Source organism: Dermacentor variabilis, chromosome 2, assembly GCF_050947875.1.
Source record: "Dermacentor variabilis isolate Ectoservices chromosome 2, ASM5094787v1, whole genome shotgun sequence".
NCBI lineage: Eukaryota > Metazoa > Arthropoda > Arachnida > Ixodida > Ixodidae > Dermacentor > Dermacentor variabilis.
Window position 1 is genome coordinate 23119905 of NC_134569.1, and position 22310 is coordinate 23142214.

At 38.5% G+C, this 22310-nt stretch overlaps 1 protein-coding gene across 2 annotated transcripts; it reads left to right on the plus strand.

The window, feature by feature from the left end:
• Nucleotides 1-12: 12 nt before the first annotated feature.
• LOC142571503 (uncharacterized) lies at nt 13-18303 on the plus strand. Of its 2 annotated transcripts, XM_075679917.1 has the most exons (4): nt 13-468; nt 8329-8541; nt 12594-12693; nt 12809-18303. In XM_075679917.1, the coding sequence occupies exons 1-4, from the start codon at nt 220-222 to the stop codon at nt 13060-13062; spliced, it is 816 nt and encodes a 271-aa protein (XP_075536032.1). In that variant the 5' UTR covers nt 13-219; the 3' UTR covers nt 13063-18303. The 2 variants fall into 2 exon arrangements, with proteins under 2 accessions (XP_075536032.1, XP_075536033.1); XM_075679918.1 differs by lacking the exon at nt 8329-8541.
• The last annotated feature ends 4007 nt before the right edge of the window (nt 18304-22310 follow it).

Below are 22310 nucleotides of genomic sequence, written 5' to 3' on the forward strand. Positions count from 1 at the left end.
GGCGATTCCTCAAATAATCATCTTCTGCACGGGTACCATGACAACTGTTGACATTCTCGGATGCGATGGCATTAAATAAAAGCTAGAGTTACTGCACCTAAAGCTTACTGTTAGTTTTATAAAATTGGTCTTCTTGCTTTACAAACGAAATTTATGCTATAATCTAACGGATTCCATGTTCGTGATCTACGAAACTACTCAAGAGTTCTTCAGTATAGCATGGCGGCTGCGGCCGTTGCGCTATGTTCCTTCTGGCTATGTGTGACGGCTTTTGGTTTCTTCAAGACTGCTGTTCCGTTACTCGCGCTAACTTCATCCATACCTCTTGTTGAAACGCTACTTTTTTCTGCCTTCACGTGGTCTCCAGTACATGCGTACTGCCTTGCGACAGTGCGGCTTCACGGACTCGGTTCCTTTCGTGTGTTCGACATCCGCAGGTGTTCGCGAAACCGCCGTCTGTGTGTGCGTGTATGTATACGTAGGAAATCACTGTGGCCTTTTACCCTTTGGCGTTGCCATGAACGATTGCTATCACCTGCAATTATGGATCCTGCTGGCACTACGCTTTTGAGCAGCGAATGTTGTGAATGAACTTGCAGTATCGGGCGTGTGTCGCAGTGTAGTGGCGTTGCGCGAATGATTTCCGTAGTAGTGTTTGTCGGTGTTCGACTGGTTCAATATTAATTGCAGGTTACAGATGCTTCTTGCTTTCTTCTTTTTTCTTTCGTGCTTTCGAGAAAACTGACTGGCAAACCCTACAGTTAAGTATGCGCTTTCGTATCGTTTTCTGAGCGGCGAAAAGTTAGCGCCGCACTGAAGCCCGACTCCTTTTCAAGTAGACAAACGTCTCAAAACAGTGAATCGTAAAAAAATTTTAAAGCAGCATACTTATATGGACTTGGGTGGCCGACTAACTTTTTGAGACTTTACGCTTGTTTAATCCTTAATGAAGTGGGCTTTTAAATGCTTTCTGTATTTTGCTAAACATTTCTTGTTTATTATATTTTTATTTACATATACTGCCATCTTGCATAGCAAGATATTGCAGGAGTGAGTGCATACATATGTCAATCAATTGAAAAATACATTTGAGTGGCAAAAGGAAAACAAACAATACAAAAAAATATCAGGAAGAGCTAGTTTATTAGTGAACATAATTAGGTAATAGGTTGAATACATCACTTCATGATCACTTAATGAAGGCAGGTTTGCGCTTTGGCCCGTTCAATATTGAGCCATCTGCTAAACATATGTATGTTATATTAGCTCATTCTTATGACATTTGAAAGAAACTGGCCTAGCTTGCATTCACATATTAAATTATATTTGTTGATTTGTGAAGGAGAGAAATCAGTTGAAAGTAAGTGTAAAGCCTGCTGGTCCCACTTTATAACTGTGTAACATAGGCAAACACCTGAACATGCGTTGCCACTTGGGTTTATTGAGAAGAAAGAGTTGGGCAGCTGCCCGAAAAGCACTTAGTGCACTCAGTAAAAAAGGAAAACTCTAGCACTCTTGCTGCAGCTATCGAGCCCATTGTGTCATATTGCCAAGTTAGTGGAGTAACAGCAGCTATGTATCAAACGCGAGCTAGTCTATGTAATTGGCTGACTTATGCTACCTAGCCAGCATGGTAACACCAGTTAGGTATCATCTGCCGACTAGTCTGTGTAATTGGCTGAGTTAAAGAGGACCTTATCATGCATTTAGTGGTGCAACCTGAGCTGGCATCCCATGCTGTTTGCAGAAAGGCCAAGTGTGCGATATAGCATTTGCAACTTCTTTTTCACATTGACCTCTGCATTCAGTTATAAATGTGTTGATACTGTGTAAGGTAAATTCACATACAACACAGGACAATGGTGACTTAACAGCAGCTGGTTTTATTATAGAAACATTGACAGATGTGGCACCAGAAACAGTGCATGTGTTCATGCAAAAGGTAATAAGTACTCTGTTCAAGAAACAAACATGGAACATGGAGCCTTCTGTTTTATTATCGGCAACAGGGCTGTTTCTTGTGCTGCATAGTCAATGTTCTTACAATAAACAAACATTGAGTTAGTCATCATGTGTCCTTCATGTTCCTTTTATGTTGAATACATGTGAACACCTCTAGCCCTGCTAAAGCTGTCTGTTCCTTGTTGCTCCACATTTCTAGCTTCGAGATCGGCTCACTGCACTGCCTTTGGACGTTCAGTACATTCAGGAGCAGTTTTAGCCACATGCAGAATGAACCATATAGATTGCACAAGTGTATTTTGCATAGAGTGCAAAAGTTGTTTATTTTAAATATATCCGTTTAGTCAGAATGGATTTGTTACTAAAATTATAGAGCACATAGCACAATTCAGCCTGTTCAGGTGAATTGCCTGAAGAGTTGCATATTACTTTCAATGTCCAGATATCTAATCCAAAATATTCACTAATTAACTTTCTTATTTGCCTTTGAGGCACATGTTGCTATTCCCAAGTACAAGCTGAGCAGCAGTGAAGTCGGGTGTGCTTGGCAGAAATCCTGACTAGTGCTTCATTCAAAATAGCTGTCACCAAATCTCCAAAAGATATATTGGTGTATACGACTAACTATATTGGCAAGATTATATGCAATGCAATCCATCATGGGTGTATTAAGCTGAAAAATTGGGACTAGTGTACATTATAACACGAAAATGTAATCATACGAAGTGATTTTCTATACGTTCTAGTGGAGCTAAATGACAATAATAAGCAAGACCCAATGACGCAACAGCGAATGGAGTCCATGTAGTAACTTATGTAGCTATGTGAAATAGCCTAGAAAAGCGTAATGGTGAGTGGATTGAAGTAACAAAGTGCTTTTGTTAGAATACTGACAACATAAGTGGTCCCCTTTGACATGAATATAGCTTTGAAATTGCTGTCTAATATGGCTCCAAGAAAGCATACAGTGGTCATTAAGCATAATAGCAAATTAGTTAAATGGACACTAAAGAGAAACACCAAATTAAGTTAGGCTATTAAGGTATTTTGACTAAACGATTTTCGTTAAATTTCGCTTAGGAGGTTAACTATTAAATAGAAAATAAAGGTCCAATTTGCCTTCTTATTTATGTTGCTCTGAAATCCAAGCACCGGTATATCAGTATGACATTGGGCATTCCAGAGTACATTCTCGTATTTGGGCCTTCATGGTACAGTAAAAGTTCTGGAAGCTTGCTAACTCCAGTCTTTGACTCCCTTAAAATACAATTAAATTAATCTTTACCAGTAGAAAGTTAACTGTGCTCAAGCAGGCTTCATCAAAAATTGATGACATGGCAAGCTGGTACAGAAACTTCTTGGTGGTTTTGCCACTTGTCTTTCATTTTGCCATCTTTTCTGATTTGCCAATCCCCTTGTCATGGTAAGAATATCATTTTTGTATGGCAAAAGGGTAATCTAATAATACAGCTCAATTTTATCTTTTGTCTCTTTGGTATGTTTTGGAGGAAAATTCTATTATTGTTGCTTGAAGAAAACATGTACTTTGCTTCAGTGACATTATCTTTGCCCGCTTTTTTTTTTTACACTATGAACTAAGTTTAGCCTTTTTCACAAAGCCCATTTGTCAGCACATTGATGTCCATAAGCAATTACAGTGTTGTCATCTGCTATAATAAGCACTCCTTGGAAAAAAGTTAGTGAGTTAAGCAGGTCTTTGATGTAATTAAAAACATGAGCAGGCCAGGTAATGAACTTTGTAGAACTGGTATTAACAGGCTTATTAGTGTCATGTATTACTCTCTGTACTCGTACTCCCAAGAGTCAATAGGTTCTATGCAGTGGTGTGTGAGAACATGTTACCATTATGGCTGCATGTTTAGTGATGGCTTTTAGAACTTGGGGGTTAGAAACAATTCAAGAGCACTGTGTAAAAAATTTGAGGAGAGGCCGTTTGCCAAGATGTGTGGATTGTGAGAAATCTTTCTGTGATATTATCATCCTTGCTAATATGTCAAGGTGTTCAGCACATCCTGACATAACCAGCATTGTCTTGTTTTATTTTTTTTTCTTAGTTTCTTAGTTTACAATGGTGCAAGCAAAGTGTACATGAGAAACTTTTTTTTTTTTTAATTTGTGATAGCAGTCGAAGGTGCCTTGGATACATGCACCTTACGTTTTCTATGCAATGTTATTTTACTGCTGTGTGGGTCCATTTTATTATACAAAGCATGTGTTTGTACTTGAGCCAGAGGAGCAATCAAGTCTTACTGCATAGATGTTTAGTTTAGAGTCTGATTTATACATATGGAGCAGCGAAATAGCTTAAAGATGGTAGTGAAGGAAATATGTTCATGCTGCAGTGTTGTTGTGTAAGCACCTTTCACTCTGTTCTTTTCTTTGCTGTTCTTGTCATTCTATAGCAGGCAGTAATGGGGAAAATCTTGATGATTGTAACCAGCCAACATCTGAGCACTGCTACAAAGGTAGCGATGCAGAAAAAATACACACACATTGGCTTTTACTGTGGACTGGTCATTAATTGCAACCACCATCATTTTCTATTTGCACCTCACCTTGGACCCCATGCCCCTGATGCAGTGCCAAGTAGTAGAGATCTACTGAGGTAGACATGGTCATCCCCAAGCCCTTTCTTCTATGCCCTAACCGTGTTATCAGACCTCTTTACAAAGAACTGGCTACTTGGTGTCTAGTTGAACTGCTGCTGAATGTTCAACATGCCAGGAACTTGCCCAAACCTGATCATATGAAACAGACGCATGCTTATTATGTGTCTTTCGTGTCAGAAGCACTTCCAAAAGTCCTCTGTAGGGTTTGCTTACATCTTGTTTATCACTTTCTGTCGTTTAAATTCCTGAATATGTCAGGAGCGGCAAGCATCTAGTGCTCTGATGTTACTGTGACATGCTTAAATTTCATTCTAAAGCTCTTAAGGCATTCTTCCCCATCATGTTTTCGTGAGGACCACAAAGCATGCAGTTTTATCCGCATGGATGGCCAGCAAAAAGACTAACCACTCCTGTGTTACTCGTCCTGTAGCACAATGAACACACCCTGCTACTCCCTCTCATTTTCATTCATTAGTATTTCCTGAATTGTGATGCACTGTCCATGTCAAAAGTTTGAAGGCCACTCTACACGGAAATGGTCTAACTTGTGAACCATCTAGCGGATGTTTAAAGAAAAACATAACTTGAGCTGTATCCGTAAATTTCTCTTCTAGAATATGAAACAATGTGACATTTGATAAGACAGAAAAGATGCAAAAATGCATAGGTGACGATGCTGTCTTCAGGTCCCTCTACCAGCTTGCCATGACATCATAGATTTTGACAGCATCTGCTTGGGCCAAGTTAATTTTTTTATTAATAAAAATGAACTACAGTTTTGTTTATTCTAAAGGTGCCAAAGGCTGAACTTCACGATATTTTGCAACTTTTATTTGCCTGAATAGCATAGATACGAAAAAAGACCAACATTTATGACATCGCACTGACTTACCTGCACAGGGGTGTTAGTGTCAAAAGAAAGCAACTAACCTACCATCACAAAGGCTTTGCAGAGGCAGATACGCTCCGCTTAATTCATGCCTTTGTATTTAGCAGAGTCACATAGAGTGGTGATCATATTTTCTTCTAGTAATGAAACTCTTACCACAAAATTAATTAAAATAAAGTTTTGAAACAATACTTTATTCATTTAAACTGACCTGGCATTTCTCTTTAAGTGTTCATTTTAACACCAGCGGGGCTCCAAAAATTTAAAACATTTTTCCCTCTTCATTTCTATGCTGTAATAGGGCTAGCAGCAGTATGCAAATAGACTGACCTGAAACAGCAGTCACTGTGTGCATCCCACGATGGTTGTTAATATTTTGACACAGGTAGTACCACAGCACTTGACACAGTCTGTCACATCTGGTTTGTAGCTGAACCTTGGTCAATTTTTCAAGAGTATTTTAAACACTTTTTTTGCAGTGCAGCGCCAGTAAAAAGTGACACTGGTGGCACCAATTTGGCCATCTTTACTTACCGAGCCCTCCTTTGGAAAAGTTGATTTTGCCATAAGACTTCGTAGAAGCCTTCTATAGCCTGCATAGCCGCTTGCACATATACAGGGCTGGATATATGCCTTTACTAATGATTGCACATGGCTAGTCATGGTACATGCACACACGTCTAGCAGAAGTACGTGTGAATACTGCACCAGTGGTACTGCTGGACAGGGAAGCTGAGCCTTTGCATGAACATCTGTCATAGTTTGTGGGCATAAGGTGAAGTGCACATATAAAATGATTTGAGGTTGCAATAAATAATAAGATGGAAGTCATTGTTGTTTGTATCTTTCTTGAATTGGATTTGTAGTACTGTCCACATACTTACGATTGTGGTTTTTTCCCTCGCTGGTTTTTCTGCAGGACACCTGATTTCTAGTACAGAGCAGTGCTAATGAACAAATAAGCAGGGGGGTCTATTACAATGCATGGCACTCATTTTACCTCATAAGAAATCAATTGGCAAGCCTAATTGAACAATTTCGAAAGGCTTAATTTTTTTAAAGGCTTGCAATTGGTCACATGCTATTGGACAATCTATTACTGTGCATCAGTTGTGGACATGTGCTACCAATGTTTTTGCGACTGACATCAAATTACTTTTTTAAAAGTAATTTTTCAGGTTAGTGTCAGAAGGCAGTCTTATTAATTACCGTGGTCTTGTAATGTTTGACAATGGTTGTCACACTTCTTTTGTGAAGAAAGATGCAGGTGTCTACTTTGTGTGAGAAGGCAATTGAATCTTGATATAATGAAGTCACATTTGGAACAAAGTGTTATTCCTTTGATATTTGTTATAAAAGGACCTGTAAAATTACTATAGACAAACATAGCTGGGCCCGCATGAAATAAGCACAAACAAAGCTAAAGTGCATAGATGTGCAGTTGCAAAAGTTGTGCCTTAGCATAGAAGTGTGTATCCATATATCTTCCTCTGACTTGAAATTAAAAACACACTGCTGAAAACATTCTAAAAACAATGTTTAGCAAGCTCAAGATTAGTTCTGTTTGATAAAGTGTGGGCTAGTTGGTGCCTGAATTTGTCAATTGCTTCCTTGTCCTATTGGACCATTTTAAAATAAGTGAGCTCAATTTGTTCATTGAAAGCACAAGCTCCCAATACACATTTTTCTATATCAGATGTCTCAAGTTTGTGGGAAAATGCAGTATAAGTTTTGCAATTGTTTGGACTTCTTGGTCTTCACTTGAGATATAGTTTCAGCGATGCAAACATGAAAATACACACGAAAATATATTTTGCTACAACTGAGATTGTGAGGACCAGTACTTTCAGTTTCGTTGTAGCAGTAGAATACATATTCAAATAACACATGGCCAACAAATTTGGAGCTTTGCAGTAGCTGTCATATTGACTTTTACAGCCGAGCCTTGTTATAACGAATTCACATCCGACACAAACATACGTTCGTGATATACGATATTCATTATGCGCATTTATTCATTGCCTACTAATATTGGCGAGAAACATTTTAGATATACTTTTTAATATCAAGATTCAACTATTTCAGCGCACAACATTGCAGATAATTGCATGCCTGGCCTTGTGGAAAACAAAAGTGAATGTTGGAAGTCTGTCAAAGGAACACCAGTTAGCAAGATTGAATTAAATTAGGTTGGGGAATTATGTTTTTTAACCTATATTTTCATTCATCTGGTGGCACAACCAAAAAACAAATGTATGCTGGTACCTTGATGGGATTTCAACATATATTCTTGCAAACAAGCTGTTTTGGTACAGGAAAAGTGAAAGCTGTGAGATTGAACATTTGGTTTCTGCATAATGCGATGTGTTCCTTCTTTACTGATAAACACTTTAGACCTGAGTAGGCACTGTCAAAATCAATGACAAAATGATGAGTTGGTGAAAATTTATGGCAGTGCCCACAACTGGCCTTTGTGTTAGGTCTTTTCTGGCTTACCAAGCCTCCCCTGACAGGGAGAGTGGCCATTTTACTGTTGCAGAAGGGTAATTTATTTAAACAGCTTAATCTGATATTCCTCTACAGTGCTGCTTTCAGTTAGGAAACATAAAATTATGTATGCCAAGAGATACAGAATACCACACTGCCTGTACTTTTAGTGTTTGCTTGATGTAAAGTTGCAAAACACACTTTGTACTTAATAGCTACTAGAAATATGCTGTTGACTTGAAGCTAACCATGCTTGTGAGAAATCTTAGCAGTATAGCTCTGCACACTCAGGTTGCTTATCTTTCACAAGAATACATTTGCTTTCTTTGTTGTCTGATCATCATTTTTCTGCCTTGTCAGGTTCACAGGCTACAGACCTTGGATGGAAGCATTGTGTCCACTCGGCTGCATGCTTTGAATGATGCAACGGCAAAAATGCAAAATGCACCACTCTTTGTGCCAGAGCTGCTGTGTATGCAGCTCCAGTTTGTAATAATCTATTTTCTGAATTACCCAATGGTGATTGTGATGCGAGTGTTTTTTACACAAGACTTTTCCCACCAAGCAGAAGAGGTAGTTGTTACTTTGTATGTAAACTGTCCACTTCTCACCATTTGCACAAATGTGCTCCGTGCTTCTTTCTCTTGCCAGTGGCAAAAATTTCAAGGAAATATAGTGACTGCTCACCATATCAGTACATTTACCATAATATGAGGGGTTTTTTTCTTTTTCTTTTATTTTTTTCCAGCTATGTAGAGTAATGAGCTAGATTTAGACTATAGGTACTTCACTAAAACTTACTGGCTTTTTAAATGTGTGCATGTCTGATCTATACGTGGTATGCATGTCTCTGGCTGTGTTCATGGTGGCAGAATGGCAGAACGCAGAAGCACTTGCATTTTTCCTTCTCTAACTGTGTTCCATATGCTTTGCACTGTCCTATCTCTGCTATTATAAATCAAATCTATCCCTTCTTGCAATCTTGATTACTTAGCTGTGTGCTCTGCAGTCATGGCTATTGTAACCACTTCACATTTGTTTGTTGGTCAAATTTGTTCATCTTCTCCTCTAAGAAGGAAATGTTTGTGCTGGCACATTTTGCAAATGTCTGTTGTGGTTTGTGAACAACATGCAGCTCAAAGCCAATGTTCTGTCTATACATTTTAATCTCATCATAATCGAGTTGCATCGGACACAAGAATATCTTCATTATATACAATGCTTGTTACAAGCACATAGTGTTTACATGCTAATGTAGAGAAAAAATTCCACCTGAAACCATCTCAGAATGACTGTCAGCATTAGTGCGATTAGCATCTAAGCAACGCAGCCACACACCTTATTGCCACCACTGAAATGCATCATGTTTGAGGCATGTACTGCAGCCAGGCTCCTCTACCATGCTTCTCTCTGGATATGCTGTGCTACCTAGCATTACCACCACAAAGTCTGCGTATGGCATGTGTTTGAATATTTTTATTCAGCTGATATGTATGAACCAGGTTCGATTCCACCCAGCACAGAATAAATTTTAAAGGATGTTTTTTTTAATTGAGTAGTGGCATAGAACCAGTGACCCAAGTTGGCGTCATTGAGGTTCATTGAAGAGCCACACATGCCCCGTGACCCATGTTGGTGTGAAAGAGGTTAATTCAAGAGCGGCACCTACTTAGTGTCACACACCCAGCCATCCATGTTGGTCCAACAGTTGGTTTCAAACCTGGTTCCCCTCAGCACAGCAGCCCAACACTGTACTCATTAGAGTTAAACCATGGGCTAACCAGTGACACAAGTTGCAGTGAAAGAGGTTCGATGCAGACAAACCAACAGACGAGACAAACTGCAAACTAGGTGAAGTGCCCAAAGAATGCTGATTGCATTAAAAATTTTTATTTGCTTCGTTATATCTATGTCCTTTGTATCAAAGTTCAACTGTACTAGTTCGTGTGAAAGATTCTCAATTTTTAAGAGAGGGCAACTATTGTATGCTATATAAACCAAATAGGGCTAAACAGCAGTGTTTTGCACAGGTATGGCAGCGTCCAAAGCTAATATTTTGTTAAAGGGCTAGCTGCATGTAGATATTTATCTTTTATTTCCATAATTTACATTATATTACACATCAATGTGCACTGGTAGTGTCTCTTTTGCTTATGAGCTTTCATGTTACTGTGGCTCTGTACTATTCAGTTCTCTGAAATTTAAAATAGGAGGTGTAAGCTATCGTAACACAAATTCCCAACCAACCGTTTCTTTTTTTTTATGATTACATAAACTGAAGACTTGAAGATTCAATGTATTGTAGTAATCAAAGCAATGTCTTTATTTTTTAAAGTTTGTGGTGCTAGAATAGCTCTAGCTAATTGATTCTGCAAATTGATGTGATTGAGCTGCAGTGCAAAAAGATCAGGAAAAATGAAAAAAAAAACGTGCTGAGGCATGCATCAACTATCACGAAGCTTATTGTGGAAAACGGATTGTATTTTGTAACAATTCATTATTGCTCTTGTCATTGGCGTCGGTGCTGCTGTGCCTCTATTATTGCCATCATTAAAACTATAATGGATCTTTACAACATGCAGCCTTAAATTACTTTCTATAGTTACAGTAAAAGCAAGAAAAGTGTGAGTAATATGTAGCATTAGGTAGCTGCTTGAGCCATGAAGCAGAAACAGAAATGACATAAAGAAGAGATTTCTTTATTACACAGTAAGAGTGAGGGAAGGCTAACATATGCTAACAAATTAATAGATCAGTCTTGTGTCAGCATGCCCTTGCTCTTAGTGTGTGACAAAGTAATTTTTCTGCTAGATTTTTTGTTGGCACATGATAGACTGCTCAGCGGTCTCACACTATGCCCAATTATTTTCATATAATTATTATGTTCTAATTGTGGCTGCAACTATAGGTAAGCTGCATTTTATAAACAAATCAGGCATCCAGGCAAGATGCAAATGACTAAACTTACTTTTCTTGGTCTTCATCTGCATTCCTCTTCAAACAAAAATTATTGCCGGCTAACTACTGAAAGCTTGGCTACATATGTTAATCTTGCTCTCAGAGAAAATTCATGCCTATAGAGTTTGTAAAAATTGTATTACCCGCATGGAATATGATAACAGTGTCACTGCATGTTTGCGACATCGCGTTCTTCACCATTTTTATAAAAAAAAGAACGAAAGCTGTTTTTTATCAATATGTTGGTCGGAAATTGTCAATTTACCTGTTGTTTGTTTTCTCATTCTCGTCTTTTTTAACCATAGTGCACTCATATTGATATGTCATGCCTTTTCTGTGCATCATTTTATTATTGTCTAGTAAGGAGCACTTCACTGTCAGTTACTTCACTATGTTCTTAGTGTCGAGGATTCTTGGTGATTTCTTTGCCTAAGCTTGTGTGTAGTGAGCGCCAAGTGTGCAACTTCTTCAGCAATATTTCAACTGTTGTGCTGTATGTATACAACCACATTGTGTGACATGAATAAATGCTTACACATTACTGTAAACTTGAAAGGGCTTCACTGTGCTAGCTTTGACTTGATGCTCATGGCACAGCCTTGTGGAGCCTTTTGCTATGGTGTACCTAATTGGACTTACAGACTTGAAATTTTGTGTATGAAATCAGTGATGTGTTCTACAGCTGTTAGTGTAGTGGTATGAAAACATTTAATAATCATCTTTTAATATCTTACTGCATCACATGTCCATGAAGAACACTTAAAACAATACAATGTATGGAAAGGCAGTAATCACTTTCACAATAATTTGAAGGTTGTTAGTAGCTAAGGCTTCTGGCAACTAATAAAGCTTGGTGCTTCCTATCTCAACGTTTAAAAATGTGGGTGGAATTTTCAGCATCAGTGTTCTTAAAGGGGCCCTGAAATTTTTTTTGAATATAGTAAGAAAATGTTGCCAATCTGTTAACGAGGCTCTAGTGAACATGTGAGCCAATTATTATTGCATTGCATACAGCTGGGAATATACACTCTCGTGCCAAAAGCAGAAAAAAATTGCTTGCTCTTGCTTTTGTAATTTCATGATGCAGTGTCATGACAAGTAGCTGACCCGCAACAGCTATTGGCTGATTTCGTGATCGCAAGAACGTTTCAGTAACACAATTATTGCGCAATGGATACAATAAATGAAAAATATATATGCCTGCCATCTCAGAAAGACAGAAAACCATTTAATCTTTGCAATTCTGGTCTAAACACAACAGGTGAGCTTTACTACATCTGCTGTGTGTGGCCTCTGATATAAAAAGTGTAGTGTATATACCGCGGACACCATGGGCTACCATTTCACATTCAACCTTTCGCCAGTGTCAGCAGGGCGTCGTTCCCTTGTGCCCCCCTGCCATCTTCCCTATGTAGCTTCCAGTGCACTAGTGAAAATTAGAGGAGACAAAAAGCTGCTGATTGATCCAGTAACTAAGTCTAACTTCATTTGTGCTTGAAGAATTCTAAAAACTTTTTTTGCTCGGAGATTTGTGAGGTTACGTAATCCAATAATGATTTCATCCTATGGTTAGTTAGAAAAGTCTTTCAAGGCCCCTTTAAGAGTCGGTGGAATAAATTCGTGTGGTTTGCAATTGTAGCTTTACAAAATTTGTCTTGTGTTCATAGGTTCACTGCAGATCAGCCCTGACCCTTGCTGGTCATGCCAATCTTTACCACAACTTTATGTGCAAATCACAGTTGGCATTCTCTTTAATCAGTGATGAAGGTTTGTATATTTCTACAAGAAAGGTTTTGGGAGATTCTACTGTACAAAAGTTCTTTGTGATTGCAGTTTGGTCGTGCTTACTCAGACCTGGCTGCATTATTTGTTTCTTTGTCAGAATCCGGGATGTTGGAAGTGGTGGCTCTCGATGCTGCTTACGACTCTGTGATGAGCAGCCAGGGAAAGAGTGTCTACACGTGCAAGCTGTGCAACAAGGCCTTCCAGAACTACAGCAATCTCAAGCGACATGTCAAGCTGCATGACCCAGTGCAGGAGTACTTTCCATGCACTCTGTGCCAACGCAAGTATGGCCGCAAGGACACCCTCAAGGGCCACATGAAGCAGGCTCATGGAGTGTTGACACGTTGGTGACGTCATGTGACCTCGTGTGTTCTTATTTCATCTTGTGATGACCTCCCCAGTTTTTCAAGAACCGTAGTTATGTGCTTGGATTAAGGGGCACAGTTTGTTGACACTAGCAAACAGTTATCCTGTCTGCGACAGATGTTAAAAAGTGCTACATAATCCACAGTAACCTGATTCTGGTGCGAAACAGTGTCCATTTTGCTGCTTGGTGTTGTGAAGGTGCTAAAAACAGTGCTATATATTGGGGTGCTGTGAGTTTGTGAGTAATTCCTCCATTTGTGTGTGTTTTTCTTCTTTGAAGCCTCATAGTAACCTTTAATGTCAGTTGAACTGGCACATGTATTGTACTGTTGTTCTTATTCAGAAAAAAAAGAAAGCAAAGTTTAATTCACTGTTTAGCCATCACCTTTGTAGTTATGAATACTGCAAACTTAAAGTCTTTTAATGCTTGGCAGTCCTGCATGCACCTATTGTTTTCATCATATGTGTATGAGCATGCACATGCACAATCATAAGTTTCATAAGTTGCAGATTTGGCAAATTATTATTGCTAGGAGGCAATTAGTTGTTTACATATTCAAGAATACTGGCATCTTTTTTTTACGAATACCTTGTTTTACGTCGCACAGGAGTGTTATGTTTAAAAACACATTTATGTAGAATGCCATTATAAAATAGTAAATACTTGTGTTTTAAGTTTCCTGTCTCATTCCATTCATAATCTTGCAAGTGAGTGAGTTCAGCACTGTGAGTTCTAGCATTTCATTTGTTTTTATAAAGAGTTCATGTTGTAATAACCAAAAACTGCCAGCTGTGCCTGATACAAATAGCAAGGAACTCAGCCTAGCAATGACAGATTTTAAATTTAATTGACCAGCTGCTTTCACAGGAGAGCACCCAGTTCCTCAAAATAATGTGGATTTATGGAGTAGGCAAGTGGTAAGGAAACTGCAAGGTGTAATTGTAATTGCCAGGCAGTGATCAAAACAAATTTGTCCTTGTAATAAAGCAAAAGTTTATATGGCATTTTTTTCCGGTTTCGTATATTCTGGCTTCTGAAGGTTCTATAAAATAAGGCACTGCCTAGCTGTCTTACTTGAAAAGGGTGTACTAACTTAATTGCTCTGTGCCACTGTGCTGTACCGCAGGAGGAAATTTTAAAGTGGACAGCTTTCTTTAGAAGCCAGCCATCTTTCTCTGTACGTGGCTAAATGTGTGAGTGCATGGTAATTACCATTTGTGTGTGGTGGGCTGGTGGCGTAGCTGAACGATGGGCTGTGGGTAGGCGTTGTTTGCTTATGGGGGCCTCTCCTATTGGTGCATGCCTATCGGATGGTTTATTGCTAGCTAACATGAATGGTAGTGCTCCTTCTTGCGTCCTGTCCACAATGTTATGAATGTTTGCCTTACATTGGTTACAGAGAGGGGCAGTGTGTGGTTTCCAAAGTAGTGGAAGAAACAAACACAAGCAATGCAATAGAAGTTTGTGCATGTTGTAACATTATAAAGCACAGTCAAAGAAAAGTTTCTCGATAAAAATAAGAGCTCTGATTGATCCACTAGAACACCATAAATATTTGCTTTTACTCGTCTAAAAGCATTGCACACCACTACATCATGCATTAATCATTAAGCCACCATTAATTCCTTAGCATGCCATCTTCATAGCCTTGCTGGCTCGTCTGATGCATTTCAGTAATCCACAACCTTGCATGGATGATTTAGCAGGGTCGAAAATATGTTAGCTTACTTTGATAATCAGCTTCAATGGTGCCTGCGTCATTTTTTTTAATTACTTACGAGTGAAACTGATGAGAGGATGTGGTAACATAATGCAGCACTTCAATGCAAATGCTGCTCTGTGCCTCTACTGACTGACTTAGAGCATTTATGCACCATCTTGGTAGTTCCTTTTTACATTGTGTAAGCTACAGCTGTTGGCATTGAAAACGTAATGCAAATAGGCACTGCACAGCATTGATTTATGTCTCATCCTCTACTTTCTCCTGTTTGGTGTCTTCTTGTAGTGCCCATCTGCACTTGTAGAAAGAAAGATTGCATTGCCACTGACAGCAATTCGTTAAGTGCAAGCAAGTACTATAATTAATGATAGGCAACTTATCACAATAAGCTGATTCTTTTATGGTGGATTTTAATAATGGAATTTCACATATTACTCCACACTTCTTTTGATTGTGCCATATTCCTACTAAGCCTAGGAACAGTTGAAGTCCAGTTGTAGTCTCAAAATCAGCTACATTTTGTCACTTAATCTTGACCCCACTGAACCCAAACACCGTTCCACATTGAAGAAAATTAAAACAACTTGATAGCATTTATTTCTGGCCATGTAGAGACATTCATACTAGAAACAATTAAATGTTATTTGACCTAAAATATAATTAATATATTAATTAGTAATTTGTTTGCTAAACTATTCACAATTAACTCAAACTCCGCTCTAACATATCAAAAAGGCTACTTAGGGTTTTGTTTGAAGTTTTCTATGCTTAGATCAGCATTTGTAATTGTCAAACTCCAAAAAATGATATACCTGGCTTTGTGGGATTAACGTTGAGTCAAGATGAGGCAAACTAAAGACCTGTTGCAGCAACCATTTCTAGTGTGTGCAACCGTGGGGTGAATGATGACAGTGGCATATTGAGGAGAGCAGTTCTTCCATAGTTCTTTATTGTGCCAACTTCATGGTCATTCCTTACTTCTAGAATGGTGGGTTTGTGGTTAGGAGTTAAGACAGAAACACATTGCACCCACGAGAGCCGGGCTAATGTGACAATTCTATACCAGTGCTATTTGTTTTTACAGTCAGTTGTATAAATGACACTTATCAGCCTGCCATGAATGGTAAATGATAACGAAATATAATTGAGCAAGAAGAATCCTTACATTATACTGGCCTCAAAACCATACTGAGGCCCATTTTAAGGTCTGAACTGCTTCTTGCTAATCTGGCACCACTCCAGTGAAAAAAAAATAAAGAGAAAAAAAGCTGTGCTTTCAATGGTAAAGTGTTGACTTGAGCTAGCTGGTACACATGGTTTAGTGTTAATCACCATAGAGAAACTCCAAGTACAAATTTAGAGAACGCCATTTATTTAGGATGTAATCCCCCCCCCCCCCCAAACATTTTACCTATCACTAATGTTCTTGTATATTTGTTATAACCATTAACATGACAAGATAAGCGCTTTGTTCAGACTGTCATGCTCCAGTGTAGTTAAGCCACGTTGGCAGGCTAGTTGGTTTGAATCCATGATAGAATGTGTAAGCAACGACTGACCGATTACACATAAAAAAACAGATACACAGACATAGCGCTGTCTCTGTGTATCTGTTTTTTTCGACGTCCTCGTTCAGTCGTGCTTACACATTTCACCAGTGACAATTAAGTGTAGCCTTGTTAGCACCCCCCCTCCTTTTCTTTTGATGACTCAATACTGAGATGAAGTATGTGCATGTGGGCAGTGCTGTTAGCAAGTAAGCAGTGAGCGTTCCATGACAGTTCCATTACAACATATATAAATTTCTTTGCAGGTGTATGCAGTTTATTCAGGTTCTGCTTTGCTTTTTGATTGTTCTTTCTTTCTTTCTTTCTTTCTTTCTTTCTTTCTTCCTTTCTTTAAGTATAGTACACCAACCTTTTTATTACCATCTCACATCAGCACCCGAATGAAAAACAGCACCTCTGCTTAGAGTGGGCGGCATACAGTCTCACTAAAAATGTGGCTTGTCCATTTTATTTTATTACAGTCAAACCTCATTATATTGAAGTTGCATCAGACATAAAGACGCTTCCATCACATTCAATATTTTTGTTAAAGGCATATATTTTTTACACACTGATGTTGGCAACAGAGCATGCTACAGAAAGTAAAGAAAGAGAAGAAAAAAATGCACTAGGCATTGCATCGTCCACTGGCACCACCACCAAGCAAACATTGCACTCCTAGTTTTACCATTTATATTAGGTTTTCAAAAATTTGTTCAGGTGTATATTTCTTGAAAGACATCACACTTGTCTGCATGTGTTTGTAAGGTCTTGGGAAAAGGTGTTTTAGGGCCCCTTTATAGAATTTATCAAGACAGAGCATTCATCATTGGTTTTTATTGACTTGTGTAGGCAGTGACTCCCTTTTGGTGCTGTGCTCATGGTGTTCTGATAATGCTGACACTAAGCATTTTTTAAATGACTTTGGCAAAACTTATCTGTTTAGACAAATAAACTGGATCCATTAAGTAGACAACACAAGTAGGATGAGATAAAAATAATTCTCTTAAGACACTTTTTTCCTTTTCTAATTTTGAAATAAGAACATTGTCAGTGTGATGGACTTTTCACGTCTTTAGCATTTCTAATACCATGGTAGAACTGAGGGGGAAAAAGGACTTTGTTGTTCAAGTAACAAGTTAATTGCCATGATGTGCCCTTACTGTTTGCGTGTCGTGTTTTGCTGTGTAACTAACAAGACTACTGTGATGTTAAACCTGAATTTAAAGCAAGTCATATGTCAGAAAACATATTGTTCTGGACCTGAAAGAATTCCAAACTGGCTGGATAGTTTTAAATTTCTGCTTGTGCTTTCAGAACAACCTTTTGTTTTCAGTCCTGTCCACCCGGTCTTCTCCTGTGTCATAGGCTCATAACGTCATAGATTGTGCCAGTGGTTGTAAGAATCCTGATTTACAGCAAAAGAAAGAAAGAGACAAGGAAAAAAGCAGGGATGACACTATTGCTGTCTTTCTACTCAAGGTTTATTCTGCTAGGCCCATTTGTGGGTGGGAGTAAGTGCAGAAAAAGAGGGTGAAAAAAACCTGTCAAGGGAAGTGCATGTGCGTGAGCATACTGAGAGATTTTATATCCTAAAAGGCTTGGAAAAATTATGTTCTGTGCCACTTTAAAGCCCCTTAAAGTGAAAATTGGACTCTGGTATAAAATGTATGTTGGAAAATTGACCTTGTTGAAGTGACCTCTGGCCTTTGCCATTTGTGTCGACGACCTGGTTCATTGTGTGTGCTTCCAAACTACCGGCTCTCGATATGTTTATAATGTGGAGATTGACATTGTGTAACCTTGACCTAGAGGAACACACAAAGGACATTGGTTAAGTGAATGTGCTGCTGATTTGGATATTATTTGGCACTGGCAGAAAGTATTGCATGTCACTAGAGAGTTGTTCCTTCTTCAACACACAAATCAATGTAAATAAATTTTTTAAAGACAATGGATTTTGTGTGGATAACATTTTCTGACAGTGTTTTCTAGACAGTTTCATTAAGCAAAATATATAATTATCGATACATTTCAGAAAAGCTTGTAGGAAAGAAGCAAAGGAAGAAAAATGATTTATGGTGCTGAATACTAGGAAAAAGAACTAACATGATATGCTGGGCAGCAGCAAAGTGTAAACAAAAGCATGATGGACAAAAAGAAAAGAGCAATGATTTACACTGGATCTTGAATGTGAGCACAAAAGCGTAATTGACAAAGAAACAGTGCGCTGTGGTTATAGTGCATCAAAACATAAGCTTGGTTCAGCTGTACTAATTTGCTTCTTTAGTAAAGGGCTACAGAAGCAGTCTGGTGATACTAGCAGTAGAACCTGACCCATTCACATGGTATGATATGCCATGTGTTGCTTAGGATTCTCAATGTGCTGTCATGCAATGCACCTGTTCAGAATTGCGTACTCTGTTGTCCTACCTGGAGCAGAACAGTAGAACTATGCTCAAACAGCATGACTGAAACAAAGTCATACAGGGAAACAAATATCGCACAACAAACACCGACTGCTAACTGAATTTTTATTTGAAGAACACCATTCCAAATTATGTTTGAGAAGATGAAGTTCCTAGGAAAAGTAAACGCTGAGAAGGAAAGAGAAATAATAGAGGCATTTTATATTAGAAAGGTTGGAGATAGCTGTGTAAGTGTGTCGTCTATTGCATTATCAGAAAAATAAATAGCCTTTTGCCTAATGGACTCTAATTGTATCATGCACATGTATCTCTGTATGCACGCCTATTCTGGGACTGATATATAAAGGCTGGCATTCTTCAAGTAAAAATTCATGTGGCAGTCAGCACTTGTTCTGTGGTATTTGTTTCTCTGTTTGTTGTTGCTTCAGTCATGCTGTTTGGGCATAGTTCTAACAGTGAACAAAGTAGCCCTCATCAGGATATTACTAGAGTAGTAGGTGCACTTCACCTAATGACATCTATGTGCATTGGCCATTTGCTGTCACAAAAGACTGTTTTGTGCTATTCGTAGGTTTTTTATATTGTATATTTTATTGTAAAATTATGCGCAGTTCCATAATCAGGAAACTATTATCGAATGCTTATGTGATTCCTCATATCAAAGCAGTAGTAACAGCTTAAAAAAATTGAGCCTTTCTCTGCATCAGCAAAATAGTGATCTACAGGCATAGCCAGGAAATATATATTCTTTCTGTTGACTTTAGGCAGTTTTATTATGCTTACATATAGTGCTTGAATATGCAGTTAAATTTATTTAATATATTAAACAGTTGTGCTTACTTTGTGACCTAGATACAGTATGAGAATTCAGGGTTTGTGAATCAAAATGACCATGTACTTCTTGCTCTGTGATTTACTAGCAGCGAAAGAGACTTTGAAGTGGTGACTTGAATGAACTGCTCTAGGCACTTATGCAGGCATGCCAATTATGGGAACCTTTTTATCACAGGACAGTATTTGATTTGTGGTGGTCTCTGCATCTTTAGCTTCCACACTGTGCATATTTTACAAGCATTGAACATATTTTTTAACAAGTACTGCACATTTGAAAGTTCCTTGTTGGCTGCAGCCTTTGTGTTATGTTTTTGGTAGTGTTCTTTTTTTTCTCATGTGTTCTCAGATTATGTCATCGTCATAAAGTGGGCATTGTAGCACATGGGACTGGAAGAGATCCACTTTGTTCGCTTTGGCTAAAAATTAAACATTTCATCATATTAGGGAGTGCTATCATCGGCATAACTATGTACTGCACCAAGCCTTCTCTCTGTCCCATTTCATTGCAGACGGTGAACAGTTGTTGGAAGCGCAGCGCCGTTGTCCTGTTTGTTTAATGGTTTTCGCCAGGCCAACTACCATGAAGAGGCACATGACCCTGCATTTTCCTCATGATGCACCAAAGTATCATTGCGACATCTGCCAGAAGAGTTTCTCCAGAAAGCACTATGCCAAAATCCACCGCCTCAATGTACATGGCCTGCTCAGTACTTAGTAATGTGATATCTTCCTATCAGGACAGCACTGTGTAGCTCTAGTTTGGACTCATGCTTACATGCTTTTGAATCAGCAGTTATGTAACTCAAGGTTGCGGCAAAACCTTGCATTTGGTCATAGACCACTGTCATGGATAGTACTGGCAAACTTGAACAAGGAAGGCTCTGTGAACTTGAGGGCTGCTATTCATGTGATGGTATATGGTAATGACAAAAATTGCAAGGGTCTAGCTATAAACTCATAATTTGAATACACTTTTCGTTCATGTCTTTGATTAGACTTTGCAACATATTTGAAAACACTTCCATGCCATTGAAGAGGCAAGATTTATTTTTGGGATAAGTGTAATGACAACCTGTTGCTAGTTCTCAAGCTTGACAAAAGCACATCCAGTAGTTTTGATTCCTGCCTAATGATAGACAAAAAAGAAGAACCGTGTTAGTATGGAGTGTGAAAGTGAAATCTCTGTGCAATGCTGACCAAGCACGGTGTGAATGAACATCTTTGATCTTCCTTTTATCTGCTGCTCTGCATTGGCGTAATGTCATATTTAAGCAGCATACATTACAGATCAGGTACAGATCATTTTTTCAAGCTGCAGACTTTAGACGAGTGCTTTTCAAAGATGCTGTCCAACATTCAGTCTTATTTAACTTGTCAACATTTACTTGGCTTTAGTCTTGCTTTTTTTCGCTTGGTAAGAATTCTTGTGAGCTATTTTTGATGCTGCTGAATGCATAACCTTATTGCTGTTGTAAGTTTGGCACAGTTATGTTGCCTTTTGTTACAATATGCTACATTTGCCATATGTGCAGCGTTTTGTTTAAATACACAGCCAGCCAGTTTCTCTTACTTCCAGTATTCATTGTATTATGAGGTGCAACTGGAACTGAAACTGTTGCAGTGCCATGGGTGAACGCATCTCCTTCTCTTTAGGGGCGGAATAGAAGACTGCAAGTCCTTGTTTCTTCGTGCTTGAGCAATTATTCTCAAACATGAAAGTCAAATTTTCCTACCATCAGAAGATGGTAGGCACATCTGCCCTATCATTTGAAATTAAACACTGTTTGAGCTTTTCTTTCTAGCTGAGTTTATTATTGTAACTGAGCTATTTGCTGTACAGCATTTTTTCCGTAATCATATTACAGCTGCAACTCCTGTCTTTCTATCTCTCTCTCGGGGTGGTGTTCGAAACTATGTGCCCCATAGGGCGTAACCTGTGGGTGGCATTATACATTGCTAATGTAGCATGTCGTCACTTTATATAATAAAGTTTCTGGCCTAATATCATGCTGTGTGTTGTTCTAAAGCTTTGGTTTTAAAGGTTTTAGCTATCATTAGTCATCATATACCCTTCGTTTGTTTACAGGCACCTTAATTGTTTCTTGTATTTTAGGGAAAAGCTTGCTGAATAGCCCAAATGTGTTTTATAACAGTAATAACTAGTAATACATTATGATAATAAGATGTAACCTTCGAATCTGCTTTCATTCAGTTTTAGCTGCTCAGGACTTGCAGTCAAACTTCGAACTTGACCAAAGTGCGAAGTCCAACTTATTATCTGTGTTCTTTTCTGTTTTTTGTTTAGACTGAATTGTGGAAAATGTGCACTTGGATAAACTCTCACAGATACCTCACCAGATGTCTATAGCTTGCTTTCTTGCCAAACACTACTTGTTAGTGATGCTCCTTTTTAAATGGCCCAAGTGGACCTCTGGGCACTCTCAACAATGTTCGTTCACATACTAGAAATTGAGAAGTGCTACCTAAATCCTAGGAACTATTTGTTACTGTTGGGCCAGGAATGGAACATTAGAAAGTTTGTGTTTGCAATAAATTTGTTCTACAAAAGCTTGTGGACCATCCATATACAGCTGTCTAGTGTGACAGACCTGCAGGAGTCCTTTTGCTTTACTCAGTCATGCTGTCACTACTTGGTGTACCTTATTTCTAGGATGTTAGGTTATCAATATGTTGGCTGCTCT